We start from the raw sequence: 22,648 nt of genomic DNA on the forward strand, positions 1-22,648 counted from the left end.
TTGAGTATTTTGAAAGCTGTTACATTTTTGTCTTTCATTAAGTAAATAATGTCTTTCAAGGTAACAAAGACCTGGGGTAGCAAAAGCAATAGATCATGCCAACTTCAGAATTCAGGAAAGGGAACTGAATCTGCAGAAGACACTGAGAGATGGGAGCTGTCGTTCTCACCGTGCAATGGTTCTTTTGATCAAGGAGGGAAAAGAAATACTCACCAGACAACTGGAGGTGTAAGTCCAAATGGTAAGAGCATAAAGCAAGGAATATGTGGAGTTCCCAAACTGCCCAAATTTTTGCATGGTTCTGACTTCAGAATGTAAGATTCATTTTCTGCTTTTCTAATCCTTGATCTACCTTGTTTATCACTGAAGACATTTATATTAAATCTTGTTCTCCTGTAGGTGATGGAATAAATGCTTATTCTTGCTTCAGGTATTTGTATTGTGTTTGAGCCAGGGATCAGCACCTGCTGGCAGTAGCCACAGGTTAAACACATATTCCTCCTTCCCTCATGCTGTGGATATAACTGGGCTACTCCAGTGGTTCTCGGTGAATTTGCAGACTTTTGCAAGCTTACTTTTTGTAACTTATGTGATTTGCACTTCTTCCATACCTCGTGTTGAATTTTTACTCTCTTGTGACTGTGATATTCCTGCTGCCCTACAAGATTGCCCTGCTGTTGGGAAGATGTTTATATCCCAGGACAATGCTCCATATGCTGTTTTTTCCATGCGTCAAGTAAGAAAAGCACACAATATGAGTGTTCACAGGCATTTCATAAGCTTCTGGGTTGTCTTTCAGGCCCTGAAATTCAGACTCAGAAAACCTCTGAGAGTGGACAACCAGATTTTCAGCTCAACTCACCACAAGGACCATCAGCAAACAAGAACAGTCATAGAAGATTATCTCCAAAAAATGCAGCCAGAAACACATGGGAGATATCCAGTGGTATGGTGCTAATTTTATGTTATTTTACATCTCAGTTATGTGTGACACAGGGGCATCTGTTGTAAATTTTGAGGGACTCAAACAGTTCACGTAAAATATAAATGTCTGTGTTGTGGGGGATTATGGAAATCAACCACCCAGCAACAGAATTGCTTTTGAGCATTGATAAAGATTTACAGGATTAGGCAGAGTACCAGAGCAGTGAATAGCTTAAAAAAACAGAAAAATTCCATGCTTTCATGTTTAAAGGGAAAGAACTAAAAATAATTTGTTCTTTAAATCCCTATTCAATTTAATGCTAAAGACTCCAAACATCAAATGTATGAGAAATTTTTTACTTGTTCCAGATAAGAGTTTAGGATATTAATTATGGTATCCATATTTGACAGAGTCTCCCACAGCATCCTCACAGCTAAACTGGGGGAGTGTGGTCTGGATGATCGGGTAGTGAGGTGGACTGCGAACTGGCTGAAGGAAAGAAGCCAGAGTTGTGGTCAATGGGGTGAAGTCCAGTTGGAGGCCTGTGTCTAGTGCAGTGCCTCAGAGGTCAGTGCTGGGGCTGGTATTATTCAATATATTCATCAATGATTTGGATGAGGGAATAGAGTGACTGTCAGCAAGTTTGCTGATGACACCAAGCTGGGAGGAGTGGGTGACACACCAGAAGGCTGTGCTGCCATCCAGAGACCTGGACAGGCTGGAGAGTTGGGCAGGGAAAAAATTAATTAAATATAACAAGGGCAAGTGTAGAGTCTTGCACCTGGGCAGGAACAACCCCAGGTTCCGGTATAAGTTGGGGAATGACCTATTAAAGAGCAGCGTAGGGGAAAGGGGCCTGGGGGTCCTGGTAAACAGCAGGATGACCATGAGCCAGCACTGGGCCCTTGTGGCCAGGAAGGCCAATGGTACCTGGGGTCTATTAGAAGGGGGGTGGTCAGTAGGTCAGAGACGTTCTCCTGCCCCTCTGCTCTGCCCTGGTGAGACCACATCTGGAATATTGTGTCCAGTTGTGGCCCCTCAGTTCCAGAAGGACAGGGAACTGCTGGAGAGAATCCAGCACAGGGCAACGAAGATGATGAAGTGAGTGGAGCATCTCCCATGTGAGGAAAGGCTGAGGGAGCTGGGGCTCTTTAGCATGGAGAAGAGGAGACTGAGGGGCGACCTCATTAATGTCTACAGATATATAAAGGGTGAGTGTCAGGAGGATGGAGCCAGGCTCTTCTTGGTGACAAACAATGATAGGACAAGGGGCAATGAGTTCGAACTGGAACACAAGAGTTTCCATTTAAATTTGAGAAGAAACTTCTTCTCAGTGAGGGTGGCAGAGCCTGGCCCAGGCTGCCCAGGGAGGTTGTGGAGTCTCCTTCTGTGCAGACATTCCAACCCGCCTGGACACCTTCCTGTGTAACCTCATCTGGGTGTTCCTGCTCCATGGGGGGATTGCACTGGATGAGCTTTCCAGGTCCCTTTCAATCCCTGACATTCTGTGATTCTGTGTAATATCAGGTTTGCTTTGTCATACGCTAAACTTATCACCAGACATTTATTGTTGAGCCTTGTGCAACTGTATCCTATGGTGAGCTTGGGACAGTGCTGCACTTGTTCTGCCATTAGCTTGAGTAAATATTAATTTAAATTTTAGTGGGGGAAGGGAGTTTTTATAATTGATTGCTCTTATTACCTTAGAGGTTAGACACTGCTATTTATAGTATCTTTTAGATCTATTATAGACCTCAAATCAGCATGTCTCCTGCAGCAGATGTTCAGTACCTTTACCAAGGTAAATTGTTTTTAAGCAAGCTAAAAAATAAAATTGGTGAGCATTGTTTATAGTTTGCCAATCTTATTTATGCAGTGCTGAAACCTTCATTAAAATGTTAGGCTGCAATTAGAAGCTTTAGCATAAGTCTGACTATGTAGAAGAGCTAATTAGATGTTTAGGTGATCATTCTTGCATTTATCTTGTTTGCTGCAGTGTTGTGATTACATAGTAATTTGCATATTTTGCTAAGATACTCCGAATTGTTCATTTCAATTGACATGGAAATGCTGAGTTAAAAAGAAATTCCAGTGTCGTTTGTGGCGGAGAGATAATGGGATTTGGTTTGGTCCAAAACACTCTGTATCTTTCACTAGTAGACTATTAACAAAATGCACCACTAACTGCAGGTTCCAGAAGTTGCTGAGCTCTGTAGGTAGCATAAAATGTCATCTTAAAGCCTTAAACTTTTCTGTCATTCCCCGCACTGTATATTTCATTAAGAATAAATACTGTGGTATACAAACTGATATTTGCATTTAACTTATTACCAACCCAGGTGTATTTCTTCAACATCTCAGGAAACAAAGGATGTTCTTTATAGAGAAGGTTAGACTAAAAAAGCAGAATATTCAGACTGAATACTATGCCGATGCTGAATCTTCACAGTAGTTCTTTGTATTTATGAAGTGCTTTTGATCTGAGTAGAGGCATTAGGAAATAGACTTTTTATGTAGACAATGATCTTCTGAATTGTTTTAAACCAGTGTGATTATCTAACATAAAAAGAGTTTACTTGAAAACTTGGGAGTCTTCATGTAGACACTGAAAAATAGTCTTTTCTGGAACAAGTAGGTGCAAACCGTGAATGTAAAAGATGTGTTAAATCCCTACCTTTCACTGGTTCCTAGGACAAACTCCTGCTTAGGATATTAACTGGAGCTCGGTAGCTTTATTAACTCTCTTCAGTAAATGGGAAAAGTCACAGCAAGCCAGTCAGAAGACAACTGTTTCTCCTGGCGTTCTCATTCTTCCTTCTTTTGCCTTCATTTATGATGGTTCAGATTTCCCCCTTCTCCCCACCCCCAAAGCTGCTGAGTCTGCCTGAAGTGATAATTATCTCTAACAAAACTAAGAAGAGTAGAATACCACAGTAAATTTACTGTCTTCTCTGACAGCAAGCGTTTTATTACTGCAGCGCTACTTTATTATTACGTTTTTAGTATTTTTTATTGAGGCTTTTTTAATACAGTTGAAGGTAACTTTGTTTTATGGAGCCAGAAAGTTTCGAGATCTAGTGAATAATCCACACCACACTACCTTTAATGAAGATAAGGGAGTATTGCATACTTGAGCAATTCTCCTTTTCTCAGATGCTATTTGAGATTGGTTTTAATCAATCAAATTGACATTTTTTTTCTATACCGTCATTCCAAACAGTAAAATATAAGTTAACAATAAGAGTATAAAAATGGCTTTTTCATGTTTATCTGGTGCACTCAATCTTTAAATCCATTTCTGTAGTTTATTGTTTGTTTTAAAATTGGCAGATTAGCACTGCCTGTATTCAGGGAAACCTGGTGAAACAGGGATCTTCGTACATTTTTCATGTCACACTGTTTTTCATCAGAGCTGTAGTTTGAAATTGAGATTTAAACCATAAGTTCTGGGCATAAAAGAAAGTGAAGAATTTCAGCAATAAAGAAGCAGTAGATTGTAATAGTATGAACTTTCCGCCAACTAAGTGTGATTATTTTTTTAAAATGTCAGCCACAAAAAATGCCTATAGAAAAAGATCAATAGCCAGATTTAATAAATTAATGTTTTCCTAGAATGAAATTCAGTTCAACAATTTCAAATCTTAACAGCTAAATAGTTTCAGATTTACAAATTGCGGGTTTGCATATCACATATCACAGCCTGTGGATTTTTTTGAGCTGAGATCTGGAAATGTTTTGATTAACCTTGCCTCGCTTAGAAAACAGCCTGGTCTTTTTTGTTGCGTCCTCGTCACTCTTCCAATTGTATAAATCCAATAAGCAGAATGTCTCTGTATTAAAAAAACCTTATTTTACTGTACAACTTCTGGAGAAAATGAGTGATCAGGTTAACATATAATTTACATACTTACCATTAAAATAAATATTGTACGTTTCAGATGTGTGGGTGTTCCCAGAAGGTTTTGCAGAAGGAGTTCAGTTGGACAGGAGTGAGCAGTTTGTAGCCACTGAAGATTCAGCCTGCTGTAATTTAACCTCACCGCAGAACGCCTCTGAACATCACGGCAAGGAAAGCAGTGATCACCAAACGAATAGGAAAGAGATTTTCACGTTTTCATCAAGCCCTCAGTCAGCTCCTCATGGGAAGTCTCCAAACGTCTCGCCAGAATCTTGCATTTTCCCTTTGGATTTGAAGCAAGACGGTAACGGAGTCCATGGGCAAACCCAAATTGAAGATAACTCTGAAGGAACTGACAGCAGTGAAGAGGTACGCCACTTTGTACATGTAATTCGTGATAAAGTCACCTTCATCCTGAAATTTCTAGGATGAAATTCTGTCTTTGAGCTACACAAAGGGGATAAATCATCTTTTCCCCCTATACCTACAGGTAGATTTGTCTTTGTCAGGCTGTGTTGTCTGTCTGGAGACAGGAGTGAAAATGCAGGTGTACCCTCTGTAACAAGTGGACAAAAGAAACCGAACTCTGTCAGCCCCTCTGCTAACAGAGAGGTGTATGGTTACAACAAAAAAGCTTTTAGGAAAGCCTGCATCATAGATTTGAGTGAGATACAAGCCCTTTACGGTTGAGCGAGAGTGCAGTAAATAAGGCTTCATTCTGCCTTTTCAAACTGTAGGCAGGGACTGTTTTGCTCACCAACATCATCGAAAGCGAATTAAGAAATTTCAGCGTTTCACTGTCACTTGCTTGGTATTTCTGATTTGTATCATGTCTGAGCTGTTTCAGCATCACCAGCTTTAACTCTTTTGCGCTGTCGAAATCTTTCATCAATAAAATAAATGAAAGAAAATAAATGTTTTTTTAACAAATGCATCAGCTGATACTATATAGAAATTCAGCAATTTGTCAATTCACTGAATAGTTGCATTATGTTATTACGGTAACTCCTACTTTTGTCATAGTGCTAATGTATTTCAATTACAAAAATCTGTTTCTTAGCATTCTAATCTGTTGCTCATAGCCGAGAAAATGAAACCAAGTTACATAATAGTAAGATGGACTGAACTTAACAGAAATACCCTATATCCTGTATTTCTGAGAAACCAAAGTGCTGATGGTAATTATAAGAAATATATTTTTTAAAATATATGTTAATCTTACGTGCTGACGTAAGGTATATTGTTCCAGGTTTTCACTCTATTATTGTCTTCTTGTCATTATATTACAGCTTTCTTTAAAATTTGAATGTACATGCTCTTGACCTGTATCAAATAAGATGGGCATCTCAACCTACAATTTCAATAGTTGCATGTGAGCATAAATTGGCTTTCTCCTGGAAAACAGAAATAAAACTTCATTTTAATTAAAAAAAAGCGCATAACTTTGTAGTTTAAATATCTCAGACTGCTAAAAAGTCCAAAAATTCCAAAAGTTTTCTTTGGGTTTATGTCACTGCATCATGAATTAAAAAAAATTACAGCTAAAGGGGCTAAATCACAGTTTTGTCCTAGTCTACATTTGAAGTTAGTGCAGCTGCAAAGGAGAATTATGTACTTTTTTATTAAATCTATGGAAAATCAGTATTAGTTACAAAAAGCTATAAGAGACAGGTTATGCATCAGGATAAATTTCAAATAAGCAAACATCCACTGTTGCAGGTACTGAGATCGGTAAGACATGCACAATAATAACTGTGCTATTAATAGAATTATACAGTTTATGTCACTTTTGGCTTTTGGGGAGGAAATGTTTCTGCCTGCAAATTGAAAACAGCAAGTGTTTATAAATTCCCTTCAGTGGTTACTAATTAGTCACCAAAAGGTCACTCTAGGAAGTCAAGGAAGGGAGCCAGGAGACCTGCGTGGTTGAACAGGGAACTGCTGGGTATGCTCAAGTGGAATAGGAGAGTTTAGAGCTCATGGAAGGAGGGGCTGGCCACTTGGGAGAATACAAGGCTGTTGTCAGAGGGTGTAGGGAGGCAACTAGGAAAGCTAAGCCCTCCCTAGAATTAAACCTGGCAAGAGGGGTCAAGGACAACAGGAAGAGCTCTTTCTAATATGTGGCAGATAAAACTAACACCAGAGGCAATGTAGGCCTACTGATGAACGAAGTGGGTGCCCTGGTGACAGAAGATACAGAGAAGGCAGAGTTACTGAATGCCTTCTTTGTCTCTGTCTACTCTGCCAGAGGGTGTCCTGAGGATCCTGTACCGCTGAGGCCCCAAAGGAAGGCAGGACAATGGAGGAGTTTGCCTCGGTTGATGAGGAATAGTTCAATGCTATTATCCAATTATCAGAGTCAAATATCAGTAAAGGATAAAACTTACTGCTTCTTTTGGGACCATTCACCATCAAGTGACTTATTTTGTAATTATTTGAATGTCTTTGCTTTCAGCTCAAATTTCTGTCAGAGGCTTTGTGTCATTAAACTTATCATGGCAGCAAACCCAAGAACTCTTGCTGTTTGCAAGGGCTGTATGGCTGTGGCAGGTGAGTTCATCAGCAGAGCCTTCAGTGAAGAAATTGAGAATTTTTCTGTCCTTGCTTTTGTTTCCTAAACTTAGGATGACAACAGTGAATTCATCCAGGGTACTGAGAACCTCGAGATGGGCCACAACAGGCAAGGACCGTCTGATCCAGCGGTTTTTAAAGAGATCCCATGGAAGACGATATCATGGGGCAATGAATACTGGAAGAATAAGGGGCACAGCGAACATAACGTTGAAGAGACTGACTTGTGTGAACCACAGAGCTCCACTGTGACAAGAACAGATTCTGCTAGCTCTCAGAGAAGCTTAAAGCCCACCCTTTCTCTTTCTCCAACTGGAAGTAAATCTGAATTCTTTAAAGCAATTCCATATGGATCTGAAAAAACTGAAAGATGTGAAGGAGTTTCTGGTCAATTAAAAAGATCCGTCAGTAAAAAGTCTCTCAAGAAAGTCTCAAGAGAAAATTCATGTATATCAACACAGACTTGTGTAAGTGATTTTTTACTTTGAGGTTGAATTATTAGATTGTATAGAGAAGCTATATTAGATATACCTATTTGCATGAAATAAGACACTGTCTTTCATCCAGGTATATTCACATTTCTTCCTAACAATATTTACCAAACTCAGTGTGAGAGTTATAGTTTTTTGTGGCACACGAAATATTGCACCAAATAAAACAGAAAACACAGCAGTTAATAGATAAAAACGTATAATTGAACAAAGTGATAAAAACAGAACATCCTTGTCCATGAAGGGCATGGAGACTGGTTTGCTATGGGAAAGAAGCAGATTAGGGGGAAGCAAGGGGAGTGAAATACAATAATGCAGGTGAAAATCAGCAGCAGTGCTGAGACCTTATGGTGATGAAACACATCAGTGGCTGCTGATCTTAAAGACAATTTAAAAAAGAAGAAAACCCTACCAATAGCAGCATATGTTCTATGTATTTATTATCTGGAAAAGATGTTAGAATCACCACTAGTTATGTAGAAAATGTGGAAGAATGCGATGCAGGTGTTCTTTTGGTTTGGGGAAGAAATAAGATAATGTTTTAATAACTTTTACTGATAGGAAAACCTCACTTGATACTGATATTAGCTGTGTTAATATCCATGTATCTGTAATTGTATAATAAAATTCGTTTCCATTTTGCATCCCCTTTCCCTCCTAGCTTTATCTATAGGAATTCGTTTTTTCTAGTTTCCAGTAGCTACTCATATTTTTGTGATGAACAGTGTTCCTCCCTGGTTTCCTCATTCTTTCCAGTTTTGGAAAACTGTTCCACTTAAAGTTCAACTGTATTTATTCCTAATCAGAACTGTAATCTAGGCATCCATAACAATGTAGTGGTATGTTGATTACTTTGCTAACAGTGTTATAATGCAGCAATCAACTTGGTTCTGTAGAACAACTATAGACCACCTAGGTGAATTGCAAGTAAGTTTTTAAAGCGTTTGATATCTTTTACAACTTCTTTGTGATATTTTGTTTTAAAAGATGAAGGGGAAGAGGTATCATTTTTCCTCCTTTCAATAAATTGCTAAATTAGACAGGAAGGTTATTACCATGTTGCACTTGTAGTTGTAAATGTATTGCACACATATACCATAATTTGTTGCTTGGAAGTATTTTTTGCAAGGTCAAAGCCTATTATCAATGTGTAGAATATCGGGAGTTACAGACTTTATTTTATTGCTACAAAATACAAGATGAAAATATCTGGCATATTTGATCAAGTAATAAGTTTCCCATCCAGAAGCCTTTCCTTGGACTTCTTTGATACTTCTCTTTGTACTAGGTCACAGTTTGAAAGCAAATCTGAGTGCCACTGACTGCCTCTTCAACAGTCATTTATATTAGAAAACACGTTCACCTGGCGCTTACAGAATAAAGTCAAATATGTATTCTTATTAATTTTTATTAAGAATGCTTCCAATAATTTTAGAATCACTATAATAGGCTACTTCAATGTGGCCTGTTTCTGACCACATACACATGTAAAGCTTTTTTTTGGTACCTATTGGAGCACTTTTACAGGAAGTATTCTAGGTCCACACAAGTTTCAAGAAGTGTTGACATAGTATTGTTAACGACAATGAGATAACACTGGAGGTTTTTTGTTTGCTGTGGGCATGTAATTATTTTACTTCCATTCCGAAACACTGTTCATTGTTTTGAGAATTGAGTCTTTAAGAACCTGGTTGCTTGCAATGTTTTATTAATGTTTTAATAGAGTTCTTTATTATTACATACAAATATTTTTAATTAAGAAAGAGGTACCGCCCTCTGGGTAATACTGCAAGCATGTAGATAGCTGGTAATTAAAGTTTTCCGCATGTATAATGACATTCCAACAATTCTGAACAGGTAACATCGCAAGCTTTGTGAAAAGTGAACAAATAACTGGTAGTAACTGAGCTAAGAACTTGCATTCAGTAAGGGTCTAGAGAAAAATTATGTATTATTTTAGGATTAAAAATGGTAGTAATAATCACATTATTCGGGAATGAAACTTGGACCTGAAAAGCCAGAGGTAAAGAAGGGGGTGGCAGCTGTGCCAACAGCTTCTGTCATCTTCCTGTACCTTGTACGAAATGACAGATTATGTATATATGTGCCAAAAAGTAGCTTCTGAGTGATGGAGGTGATTCCATAGGGAAAAAATAATGAGTATAAAGAAAAATTAAAATATAGTTATGTTAATGTTAAAATATACACACTAGCAAGTTACCAAAATAACTTTTATAACTTAGTGCTGGCATGTGTAGCTTTCCAGAGAAATTTTATGCTGTGCTTGACAAATAACTAAATGTTATGTTGATGGTGTTTATGTTACTGTGATAACTGTGTGGTTGGGTTTATCTCAAGATTTGCATTTACTGCTTAAGCAATTGTAGATGCTGTATTTTTGAGTTTCTGAAAACCTCTTCTGGTTTTAATTGCAGTGGAACGGCAACTTCACCAAACACCCTGGATGCAAATTGCAGTCCACAACAGTGTTTGTGTTCTTCTTCCTTCCTGGCATTATGTGTATATATGCTTGATCTTCATATCTGAACAGAAATCTGTTAACTAATCTGTTTCTCTTTTAGTATTGCAGCTTCTTGAAGATTCTCAAAGAGATTCTCAGAAGTGTGTGTTTCATTCATACATTCTGTTCCATGATCCTGTCTATTTTATTGACTTTTCCATTTTATTTCACAGGAGTATGACTGGAAAAACTACCAGTCAAATAGACTGAGTCCATCTGAACTACAGATGCTGGCCAGCATGGAGAGACAATGGAACGAAGAATTAAGGGATGCTGGGATCTCCCATGGGCTGAGCGCATCACAGATTGACAACTGCAATGTCAGCATAAGTGCAAGCAGCGATGATACAGAAACCTGGAGCTCTTGTTTCCCTTCGGTAAGTCTAAACCTGCAGTATTTTCTCTATATAGTTTCTATCAGTTCTGAGACTCGGGGGTCTTGAATATTAAAACTGCTTTGAGTAGCTCTGAAATTCAAGGTATCAATACCAAAAGGTTTTTACAATTTATCGAGTAAAACACACAGCCAGAACACATGGACTTCCAGCAGGTTCTGTAGTACCGCCATGGACAAAGAGCAAATGTACTGTATGTATTCCATCCTAGAATCCTGAATAATCAAGTAGGCTGTACAGCTTGTCGCAATAGCGGCTGACAACCTGCAGGTGTGTGATACAGTACTTAAAAATAGTTCAAAAAAGAATGAAACCCAGATATACCAGTCAGCAACAGCATTACACTGTGAGTAGTGGAAAATAATTGATGCTTACAGTGATAAAGTCTCATTACTGAAAAGCTAATGAAAGCTATTTCGAGGACTGAAGCAGGAGAAGAGCGGCAAAAAGCTGCAGTAGTTCTGAGCGCTTAGTATGTGACCCTTCTGTATTTTACACCTCATATCATTATTTGTCCTGGTAGAATGTGGTACAAAATCACACACAGCTGCGCTATGTGACAAAGTACTGTTATGAGAAGCAGAGGAATATTTGTTACAGTCCACCGAAGGCTATTGAACGTATGAAATCAAAGAAGAATATTTCAGCAGTTGCATAAAGGTACTTGCAAGAGCTGCTGTAAAACTAGATAACCTTGTGACTCCATCTGTATTTCAGCAACATAATTCTTATTTTATTATAGGTGAAACAATAATAAATAATGAATGTGGCTTAAGTAAAGCGCACAACTCTGAGGCAGATCTAATGTTGGAAGATTAAATGCTGCTGTGTTGCCCCAGTATTGTAGGGTAGATGCTCTAATATGGTAGATGCTAATTACCTCCAGGGATCTATAGGGTCCAAACAGAGGCCTGTAGTAGCCACCTTCCATACTGAATGGTCGACACAGCATTGGGATTTTGCGGTATGCTGGTAAATGAAGGTTTCAAATGAGAAGAGATGTATCCATAAGTGGTCTATTATGCAAATAAGACCTTGGTTTGTCAAATAATATTTTGCAGGATGTCAGAGAAACATTAGTACTTTTTAACTGTTGGAGATATGTCAACGTTATACATTTAATTGATTTCATCATGTTTCCAATGTTTTTTCTCAATACTCACTACATAGACTCAATCATGGTATAAATCTGCAAGACTGGACAAATGGAACTCAAAGAGAATAGCAGCCTCATTAATTTTTTAGTAGTTTAATTATAAGGAAAGTGATAAGAATGTTTAGACATGTCAGGTTTGGTTAATACAAATTACATGACTAAAACAAAATGAACTTTTAAAGTAAACCATACTGCTGCAGTATTCAGTGAAGCACAGTGTGATTGTGGAGTCAGTTCTTTGATCTTTCTGCCTTGATCAGCTTCTGTAGCTTCAGACTAATAGCATCAGTCTGAAGAAGTGTTTAGATATAATAGGTTAGTCATTTAAATTGTAATTTATTATGGCTGTAGTTTTACATAGTAGGCCTTTGTGACTTTCTTTCTCTGCATAAATCAAGTGTAAAAGGCAACATATTTGTCTTTGAGACAGAAGTTTTCCAAATTTCATTCAGTTGTCTGAAGTGGTGATGTGTGCTACACATCGGGTTTCTCCTCTGTGCTTTGCAAGGTGGGCATCGAGGCTTTAAGATGTAGTGGCAAGAACCTCGTTTTCAGAAGAGGGAATTCAGAAAGCAAACTTTCTCAGATAGTATTCTGCCCTCAGAGTATTCATGTGAGGGTGGCAATTCTATTTTCTAGACCTGTAGCATCTAAGAAGGTTATAAACAGCATTTATTAGAACAACACCCCAAGTTGTTCTAACACAGAAGCTTTTAAAACAATAGTTGGGGGCATTTTTGGTATGCTGGTGTTAAATTCTAATCCTTCTGGATTTTCATCTTCTGCCATGCATGGTCTTGGTGTAAGACCTAAAATGAGTAGAGTCATTGTTCCTTCAGCTTCCAGTTTTTACCAATAAGTGTTCCTTATAGAGGTACTTATTCCTTCTATATATTATTTTAAAATATATGTGTAGAATAAAAGCAAATTCATTTTATGTCACTGATCTTTAGTACCATCATCACTGGAGCTGAGTCAAGTGAATTTGCAAATGATCGATCCTTCCAAAATCTAATGTACAGACCACAGAAAAGTTTGTGTATATGTGTAGCCATCTTCCAGTTGTGTAGGCAAATGATTTTAGAAAAGAAATAGAAATAATCCTCTTATCGTACTTCGAGAAATTCAAGACAGCTTGAAATTCTTGTCATGATTAAACTTTCACGCTTACATGTGTTTCCAGGTAGTATTTTTCTGATTATTTAAATCAGTAGTATCTATTGCTTTCTCTTATGTTCTTCAAAGATAAGTAAGGAGTATTTTTATTCCCAGTTTTCATTCATTTTATACAATCTTTTTGTCCCTTAGTGCTAAGTATGGCAACAGCACCACCAAAAGGCAGCTTTTTGTGTGTCTTTCATTTTGAAATACCTATGATGTTTTGTGAGGCAGGGCAGGCTATAATCATGTTAGATAGTGAAGATATGAATCAAAGTAATACTTTCTATATAAACCACATTTTTAGTTAGTTTATTTTTTCTATCGCTTGCCGTTTTTACTCTGATTTCCAGGTTCATTGGGAATTCTCATGTTATTGACTCAAATGAATCTCAGAAACCCTTCTCAATGTAAAGGCACATAGATTGATCATATTGCTAAGTTGCAGTTAGAACAGATGAACAGATGTCCTTAAACAACTGTAAACCAGATATACTAAAGCTGTATTTTATAACTTACGATAGTTTACTGAGAACTGAGTATATCCTGTCAGGAGAAGTCGTTGAAATGTGAGTTGTTTAGCAGCTGCTGTAAACTATGACAGCCAGAAAGGAATAAAACAGCTTTGAATATTATACATTACCCAGCACAGCTATCAGTTATAAATATGAAAAACTTCTATTTTAAAATGTATTTACTTCGAAGGAGAATTGTAAACCCTTGTAAAATGTGTGTGGGGCACCGTTCCAAATCAATAATATGCATGTATGTAGAACTAAATATTTTAAGACTGCATTTGACTGTTTCTTACCTGAATGTTAAGGTCTATGAAATTCCATGTGTAGCTTTGCAACAATATACAAGACACAATTGCGTATATTGCAGAGTATAATGTGAGGTTTCTGTCCACATATATACGTTACTCAGGAAAAGTTGCAAAGCTCACAGAATATTTCTGCTGAAATGCCTTCCTGCGTTCCAGAGCTCCAGTAAGACCTTCCTGCCATGTCAGGGAGTTGGCCTATCCTTGGACAGCTGTTTCCACACCTCAGACACCACTTCAGGTGCAACACAAACATTCTGGAGCAAGATCATATAGAAGAGAATTCAGAGTATCTTCTTCCATAAGGTCCCTGATTCTCAGTGAGAAACACAAAGGAGAAGGAATATTGTCTGAGATTGCTCGTTGATGTGTCTTGGAGGCCTGTGGTGGTGTAATACTCCATTACCAAACTCCAGCATCTGCCCACCACTACGACTTGTCTTTTGAGTAAGAAGTACTCACAGAGAAGAAAGAGAACTTGTTCCCCAAGCAGCTTCCTGAATACAAATTCAGCCACATAGGCCTTGATCTGCGAAATATTTGAAAGAGTATTTCCAGGTTCATACCTGCTTTGTGGAAGGTCTTCTGGCCTCCTTTGTGATGATTCAGAAAAGAAAACCACTTAACACAGAAATGGTCTGGCAGAACTGAAGTCTGACAGACAAGAGGAGTGATATTTAAACCCAGAATTGTTCCAACTGAGAGCTCAGTTTGACAACCCCTGGAGGGATCTGTTCACATCAAGTCAAATTGCAAAACTGAGGCAAACTATTCTTTACTATGAAATGAGCCTAAAAATTATTTAGACAGATATTCTGGTTCACAGACTGACTAATTTACTTTCTGTCTCATCCTCAGTCTTCTGCTAGCCATCATTTGGAAATTGCACTATCCGCCACCAGGCAATGACTCACATTTGGCAGTAATTAGGATATCATTCATTCTCAATGTATATTTTACACCATCCCACTTCCTGAAACCATGAGAACATACTCTTTTTTTATTTATTTGTAAAAAAGCAATTGCTATCACAATGCTTAGTATTTGTTTTTAGCATTTCATGTACTAAATGATACAAGTATTGTTAATGTGTGCTTGTATTTTCACTTCTTTTGCATTTGCTTCAGTAACTTGTTTAGAATTCCTTTTGAGGTGTGTGATAATGGCCAGGGAGTCTCTTTTGGAAGCACCACATATATACTGACAGAAAATGTATATCTGAATTTAGAAATTCTTTAATTTTTATACCAGTTTATGAATATTGATCTTTTTTGCAAATAACTGGTTTTAATGCCTTAAACTACATGTAGTTTAAAACCTTTGGGGCATATTCTTACAATGGGTAAGTAAGATTTGAAGACTGTGGGAAATGATCATATTTTGTGTGAATATCCATTCTGTCCACTGCAGCTATTCATGAACATCTCAATCCAGGTTTCAAATTGGCAGTGCCATGCGCTTCAGCAAACTTCATCTGGGACTGCAAAGATCGCTGTTAATGATGCTTCTGAGGAGGGAGGAACAGTGTCTGCCAGCCCTGTTAGCTCTGGCTCAGTGTTGTTGAGTCTTAAGAACGGTTGTTTCAGTGCAGATCCAACCAAGAGTCCCTGCGCCAAGTGTCCTACAGACATACAGTCCACACCTTTCCATCAGACAAGACTTCGCCACTGTTCCCTCTCTGTTTCCTGACACTCTCAACACTCTCATGGGCAGTAGAGGAATGGCCATGTGGTTGACTCCTTAATTCATATGTATTTCCACCCAGACAAGAATCATAAGTTAATTTGTACTTTTTCATAGCTAGGATCTTTATAATTCCTTTGAATTTTCACAGATAAGCAAAAAAGACTGTAAAATTTTAATATCAGAAGCTGCAAATGTCTGTTCTCATAAAGGGTCTCTTACAAACTTTTAAACATTCTGAAAAATATTTGTGAAGTTATTTTCTCACTATTGTTTTTTTTGTTTTCCATAGCCTGTCAGTCAGGAGCATCACTATCAGAAAGAAATGAGCCCACTTTCTCATTCCAACCCACGGTAAGATACCATTTATAGCCCAGGCAGTAAGGATTCAGTTAGACTGTTCTGAATATTAAATGTGACATTCATTGATTTAATCTTAAATCTCTTTTCGGTTGCAACCTTCTCTCAGAGGGCTTTATTATTGCGTATTTTAGTCATTGTCTGCATTGTCCTGGAACGTAGAACTGAATTCTGCATGTTTTGGATGTACCAGTGTGTATTTAAACTAACTGACACCGGCCTTTCTCCTGCACTTGCTTTGATGTGTGATTCAGCAAATCCTCCTTATCTGACATACAGACACTCTCACCTATTTCTCCATTTCTTCTCTGAAGGCTCAGAACTAGAATTCTGTATGTGACTGTAGGTGTCAGGGAATCCATTCATTACAAAAATGTTAAAAGTTACATGCTTAGACAGTTTTTTTTTTTTTTCGGTAAATAGCCCAGTCAAGAGAGGGTGTTAAAATACTGTGGGATAGTTCAAAGGGATCCTGTCTACAAGATATTTGGCTGTCAGGTTTTTAGCTTGATTTGTTTTGTCTGGAATCAGCAACAAAATCCCTGTGACTTTAACATAAGGTGAGGTGAAGACAAGGGGAGAGGTTGGCTATGGAGAAATAATCTAATTTAATTGTCCAGTTTCAGAACTGCCTCGTGTCTGTGAAACCCCAACATCACTTTGTCAGGATTTTTTAACAGCCTGAACAAGAGGTGCATTTTAAAAAGCCATCTTATTTTACTTTCACTTGGTGTCATGAATATGGATTTTGCTTGTCCAAATTTTAACTGGGCAGTGTATGTGTGTTGGGAGGGGTAGGAGGAGAGGACATTTCAGATACAACTTATTTATCCTCTATCAACAGCCTGAAATGTTTTATGGTAAGGCACTGAAAGTCAATTGTGCAGGATAATACGCATTTCTCGTCACACAGATGTTTTCAGTCACTTGTCTCACTTGCCATCCACATTTTTATTACCTTCTTGTTAGATTTTTATCAAGTGAACACTATGAAACTTGCTGTCCAAGTTCACCCAGAGGCATCAGTTATTGCAGCATGCCACCATATGTTTCCTAGTGCACACAATATATTACTGGAGTTAGAGTATAATCCTGGGTTCCTGTTGCTTTCACATGTAAATCGAAGTGCTCATTGGGTGCTGGTTCTCAGAGGATCTGTCTCTGTCCTCATGAATGGTTGCAATGGATGAAGTGGACACAGACAGTTGCCTGCAGTCCACAGTGTGACATATCAGGTACCTTGTGACTGACAGTTTGTCAAGGACTCTATTCCAGAATCAATTTTGTAATTCTGATAGCATTAGAATTGCCTGTATTTTAGTGCAAGCTACATTGATTGTCTTCTTTTTGCCCATACATTCGTTGAATCAGGTTTTATTAAGTTGTTTTTATGCATGTGCTGAAGTAATTGAGTACTCTGTACATTTTATATACTGAAGAGCAGAATAAACTCCATTATCTGTAGAAATAAAGCATTTCATCATATCAAGTTAATACGATCAACAAATAAACTTGTATTTCCATATAATAAAATTTAAAACAAAATAGTATAAATTATTACTTAGTTCTTATGCTAGTTTAATCCAGTACACAGGGTAGACTTAAATGTCTCTAAAAATCATTTTCGAGAAATGCAAGCAAAGTATTCGTTAAATACCTGACTTGCAAGTGCCTCATAAATTCAGTAGCCCTTGTGAACTGCCAGTGAAGCATTATTGGGCTGTAAATACCGAAGATGACAAAATTATGAGGTCAGTTTGCATCATGATATAAAAACTGGAGATGATGTGACTTGAATACCATCGTTCACATCATTACCTCTCATTTGTAATGGAAAATTCTGTAATGTCTTTTCACATAGGGTGCGTACCTAAATGAAAGGGAGATGAAATTAGTGGTAATTCTATAACTCAGTTCCTAAACTGTTTTTAAAGCAAACTTTAACAATTAATATATGAACAACTGGAAAATGTCTAAGTCTTGTAAGCCTATTGTAGCTATGTGAGGGAACACTCAGAGTATTTGAAAAATTGATATATTGTATGTAGATGGGTGGGTATAAATGCCATGGCACAAAGACGGCTACGTGATGCACTTACTGAAACAACAAATGCCTTCTTCTAAAGAGTGATAAAGAATTTGACAGGTCTCAAATAACTTTTAAAAATGTAGTAGTGCTACTTTCTGGGAAATGAAAAGAGAGCAGTGTGGAAACTATTGTCCAGTAAATGTAGCTTCTGCCTGTAATAAGATAAAACAAGAAGCCAGGAAAGAAAGCACCTGTGAAGATAATGGAAATGCAGTCGATAAAAAGACCCAGCAAGACTCATTTTCCATTGGTTCCACTGGATAAAGGTCATAAGTCTGCCGAGAATATTGCTGGTGCAGTACAAATCACTCCGTGTCGTGCTGCTTTGCGAGGTGCAGATCCAGGTGGTGGAAGGAGAGGGGCTGACCGCAGAGCCCGTCAGCCCAGCGCTGCTGTTCCCTCCGCATGATGTGCTGCTTGGTCCTACCTGAGCTTCCGAATCACTCTCAGAACTTCTGCAAATGCTCTCCACAAAATGTATTTCTGATAAAAGCTAATTTTTTCCATGTTTGAGAGAGGGCTCTTTCACAAGTTCAAACCTATCTTTATAAGCATTGCCTCAGCAGATCCTCTGTTTGCTTCCTACTCAGCTCTTCCCAAGTTAACAAGTAAAATTTGTTCCTCTGAAGCTCAAACAGCTGTTCCACAGAAGCCACACCATAGTAGGACACAAATATTTCAGCTTTTCTCTGGCCATCCTTTTACAAGAAGTATATTTTACTTAAGTAATTTCATACAAATTGTACGCAGCCAAAATTTTCAATTAAGTTTTACCTGGACATTTAATAAAATGTATTCCCATTGTGGGCAGAGAGATTTGATGACAGCATCTGCCTGATTTGGATGATACCCAAGAATATAAGATGAGCACGTAAAACACAGGTGTTGTTTTATGAGAAAGTCTATTGATCAGTGGTCTCAAACCAAATAATGAGCGCTCAAGCTGTTTGTCATTCACAAATGAAAATATTTGTTAAACTGAAGTTTAATTTGTTTTCCCCATTAGTGTCTGCTGGGTTTCGTTTGTTGACAGGTCTAAATTCCAACAGCTTCTCCAAACTACTCTATATATGTAGGGCTGACAGCTTTTCCAAGGAACCTGCAGAAATTAATTAATCAATCAGTGCAAATGATCTTCTGAAGTATTGTCTGTGCCTCTGCTGTGTGCTTGCTCAGGGGTACCGGCATGAAACTATCAGGAGCAAACACAACTCTACTCCCTTGTCACCGCCATCTCCGTCTCCGTGCTGCTGGAAGCTCATGTTTGCCAGGCTGGTATGTTAAAGCGTGTGTATACATCAGTATATAGTGTACCCTCTTCAGCCCTACTCATTAAAAGTACGTTCAGCTTTGAGACTATCATTCAAGTGCTCTCATCCATCCCAGGTGAAAACTAAACATTCCAATAGCTGATGCATGTGTTATCCCAGTGGGAGATTCAGTAAAATTAAGCTCGCCTACAAAATGGTGCAGGTAAAGGAGGACTGTAGCTGTAATGTTTATTTGCTCTACACCGGAACTTCTGCAGCACGTGTGCTGTGAAATTCAGACACAAAAAGTCTTTGTCTCCCATATTTCCAAGCAAAGGCTTAAATAGCAGAATAATTTAAAGTTAAACAGCGCATTTAAAGTTCAGGTTTTGCAAACAAAGAAGCATATTTGGTTTTATGATTCATTATCATATTGAAGTCATACAACTCCCTTACTTCCACAAAACAGACAATATTACATTATGAAGTATTATAAAATTACACAACAGTTGTCAAAATAAGTGAACAAGAACAATACCTCACAAAATGTACTTTGGTTTTTCATTGTACTTGTTCAGTTACTTTACTCATCCACAAAATAGAGTAATTTGCAATAGGCCTCCCAGTCGTTAATCTGAATTAGCAAAGTTCAGCTGCATTTGTCAGGCTATAATAAGCATGAAAAAGAACATGACAAAAGAAGCAAATGGCACAGGAAAGACCTAATTGAAAAGGCTAAATTTTTTAATCCTGATGGCAAAAAGCTTAGCAGGAGAAAGGTTGTTGAGAACCAAGTGGCTAACGTCTAAAAGCTTGTTAAAATAATCCAAAAATGGCTTGCCCTTGTTACGGGAATCTGAGAACTTGCAAACGTGGCAGCATATATATTAAGGCTTTGAATATAAACCATGGCAGATGCTTTCAAATATACTGTTGTGTCTCTATTTATATAAGATAGTTTGTATCTTTTTTTTGTAGTTTCAGGATTTATTGAAGATATCTTTTATTGGTTCCACCCTTTTTCTGCATATTTCTGGGCCATTCAGAGTTGTCTGTCTGTGCTTATGTGTAGAGCTGGAGAACAGGCAGTAAAAGGGTTTACGTGCCCCTAAGATCCCTTAGATTGAAAGGAAGAGATATGAGTTACTTTGTGCTGAGTCTGGGACTCCCGTTCACAGCCACCACCTAAGGTCTGAGTCCAAATTCAGACAACTTTCATTAACTGATTAATTCATTAAATTTATACAGCTGATCTTGTAAGAGATGAATCAAAGCTAGCAAAGGAGAGAGGACTAGTATTAATATCTTACTTATATGATAAATCACTGGTTTGCTTTACTGGTGTCATTAACATTTGCTAGTGAATATCGAGGCTATAATCTAACCAGCAAGCCATGGTAGTGAACTAGAGATTTAGTCTTTTAAGTAAATTCCAATGTTACTATTATATAACAGAAGCTATGATAGAAGTTTTGTGTATTTAACTGCAGAACATTGACCAAATAGCACAATATATTAATTACTAAGCTGCTAAATCTCAAAATCCAGGTCATTTGTATTTTTAGACTGGTGTAGATAACTGTTTTTATTTCTAATAACCTGCACAAATTTATCATTTGAACTGTGATAATGAAAGAAAAATAGGATAGCACTAACAGTTTAAACTTTCAGCTGATACCAGTCAGCATGATTATGCCGTGTGCACTTGTAGTATCGTGTTTACTAAGTAGAATTCACGTTTCCTTTGTTATCCTTGATCCTAATCTGGCACCCACAAGCCAGTTCATTTACAGATTTAAGACTAAGAGGAGCAGATTCAAGTCTTGCCTGCACAGTTGCACTCGTAGCTTTTATGATCTCTTTTTGAGCTACTAATTGAATGAAAATGAAATAACTGAGTTTTTAAGGAGGTCTCTCTGCCTCCGTTAGAAGTCTGGTATTTGGCAGGCTGGACTTGCTGAAGTGGTTTGGAGGAAAGAAAAAGGCATTCTGTAAATAAGCTTGGGATTTTCTAAACCTTGGTGCTAGTAAAAAATAAGTTCCGGTAAGGCATACAGTAAATGAAGATACTGTGTATTAGGGATGGAATGAATCTGTCACTTTGACGGATTGTGAGGCAAAGAACAGATTAACAGATCACTCATAGTCAGAATGCAGCTCAATGTGAAAAATGTGCAGGAAATGGTAAGTGTTGGTTTGTGCTGATTTAATGATATTTTGGAACTACAACAATACTCAAGTACAATAATACAATGTAGCTCATGGCTTGCATTTTGATTGTATTGTTTACAGCTGGCATTGATGGCATAAATAGAGTGGTTTTCATTAGTCAGAATGTGTGGTTGGCTTTGCTTTTTTAAGGAGGTAACCTTCTTAGAGCTTCTTAAAGAAGTTCCCCCCAAAAATATCCTTAATTCAGCCAGAATCAAGACACAGGCCACAGTCTACATTTCTCAGGATGTTGCAGGTTGTCGCTATGCTGGGCTCTACTTTTAGGCAAAGTCTGCAAACTCTTAAGGATTCATTTGATTGTTTAACTTAGCTCATACACTGTCTCATACCCACACGTGCTTTAGTTGCTTCCTAAAATCAGCTGCAGATTTCACCATGGAAACATCTGTCTCGACTGCTACACTGCAGCATCTATCAGAATTACCACTGTAAACCCACTTTTCAGAGGTTTATCAATCAACTGCCAGTATTTACTCTCTACTGCAATTTAACCAAGAAGATTTCTGCATGCATGAGGGGTTTTTTTTTCAGTATTTTAGGAGAAGTTGATATAGACATTGCTAAGAAACGTGTGGAGGTAATAAACCTGGTTTTAATATATATTGTGTAAATTGTTTCAACCTTAAAAGTAGTATTAAGTCAATAATTAATCCCTAATATTACAGTGTTTTGATTATTTGTCATGGTGGGAGGGGTTTGAATAGCAAAACTATTAGTTTTTCTTGGACATGGTGAAAAAAACCCATAAACTAAGTATAGACTGTCTTAATGGGAAAAGTTAAACTGGCTGACACATGTGTTGCCTCTGTCATAAATAACCACTCCTTTGCCTCCCTTTAGAACGATCAAAATCCCCACATCTCACACTTGCACCTACTAGAGAAAAATAATAATTCATATACTCAACCAGATGCATCAAAATAAATATAAAGACATAAAGATGAAATTTAACAACTCCTGTACAGAATTAACTCCAATAAATGAAGGACAAAATGATCCAGCTACTCAGAAATCATCCCATCTCCGATTTCTCAGACTTGATCTTTCACGAGGACCTTCCATAGATGAGACTTCAAGCTAAAATTAATACATTTTC

General features: G+C 37.7%; 1 protein-coding gene across 8 annotated transcripts in view; it reads left to right on the top strand.

Annotated features, from left to right (window-relative positions):
* Nucleotides 1-22,648, top strand: part of CFAP20DC (CFAP20 domain containing) — a 46,170-nt gene that overhangs the window by 18,083 nt on the left and 5,439 nt on the right. For all 8 annotated transcript variants that reach the window (XM_021294620.2, XM_021294617.2, XM_065075572.1 and 5 more), the window contains 6 exons: nucleotides 61-241; nucleotides 800-946; nucleotides 4,864-5,192; nucleotides 7,448-7,861; nucleotides 10,580-10,783; nucleotides 15,914-15,975. In XM_021294620.2, the coding sequence (XP_021150295.2) occupies nucleotides 61-241; nucleotides 800-946; nucleotides 4,864-5,192; nucleotides 7,448-7,861; nucleotides 10,580-10,783; nucleotides 15,914-15,975 (1,337 nt within the window). The remainder of the gene's footprint in view (nucleotides 1-60; nucleotides 242-799; nucleotides 947-4,863; nucleotides 5,193-7,447; nucleotides 7,862-10,579; nucleotides 10,784-15,913; nucleotides 15,976-22,648) is intronic.

The sequence above is a fragment of the Columba livia genome, chromosome 10, assembly GCF_036013475.1.
Source record: "Columba livia isolate bColLiv1 breed racing homer chromosome 10, bColLiv1.pat.W.v2, whole genome shotgun sequence".
In the NCBI taxonomy this organism is placed as follows: Eukaryota; Metazoa; Chordata; class Aves; order Columbiformes; family Columbidae; genus Columba; species Columba livia.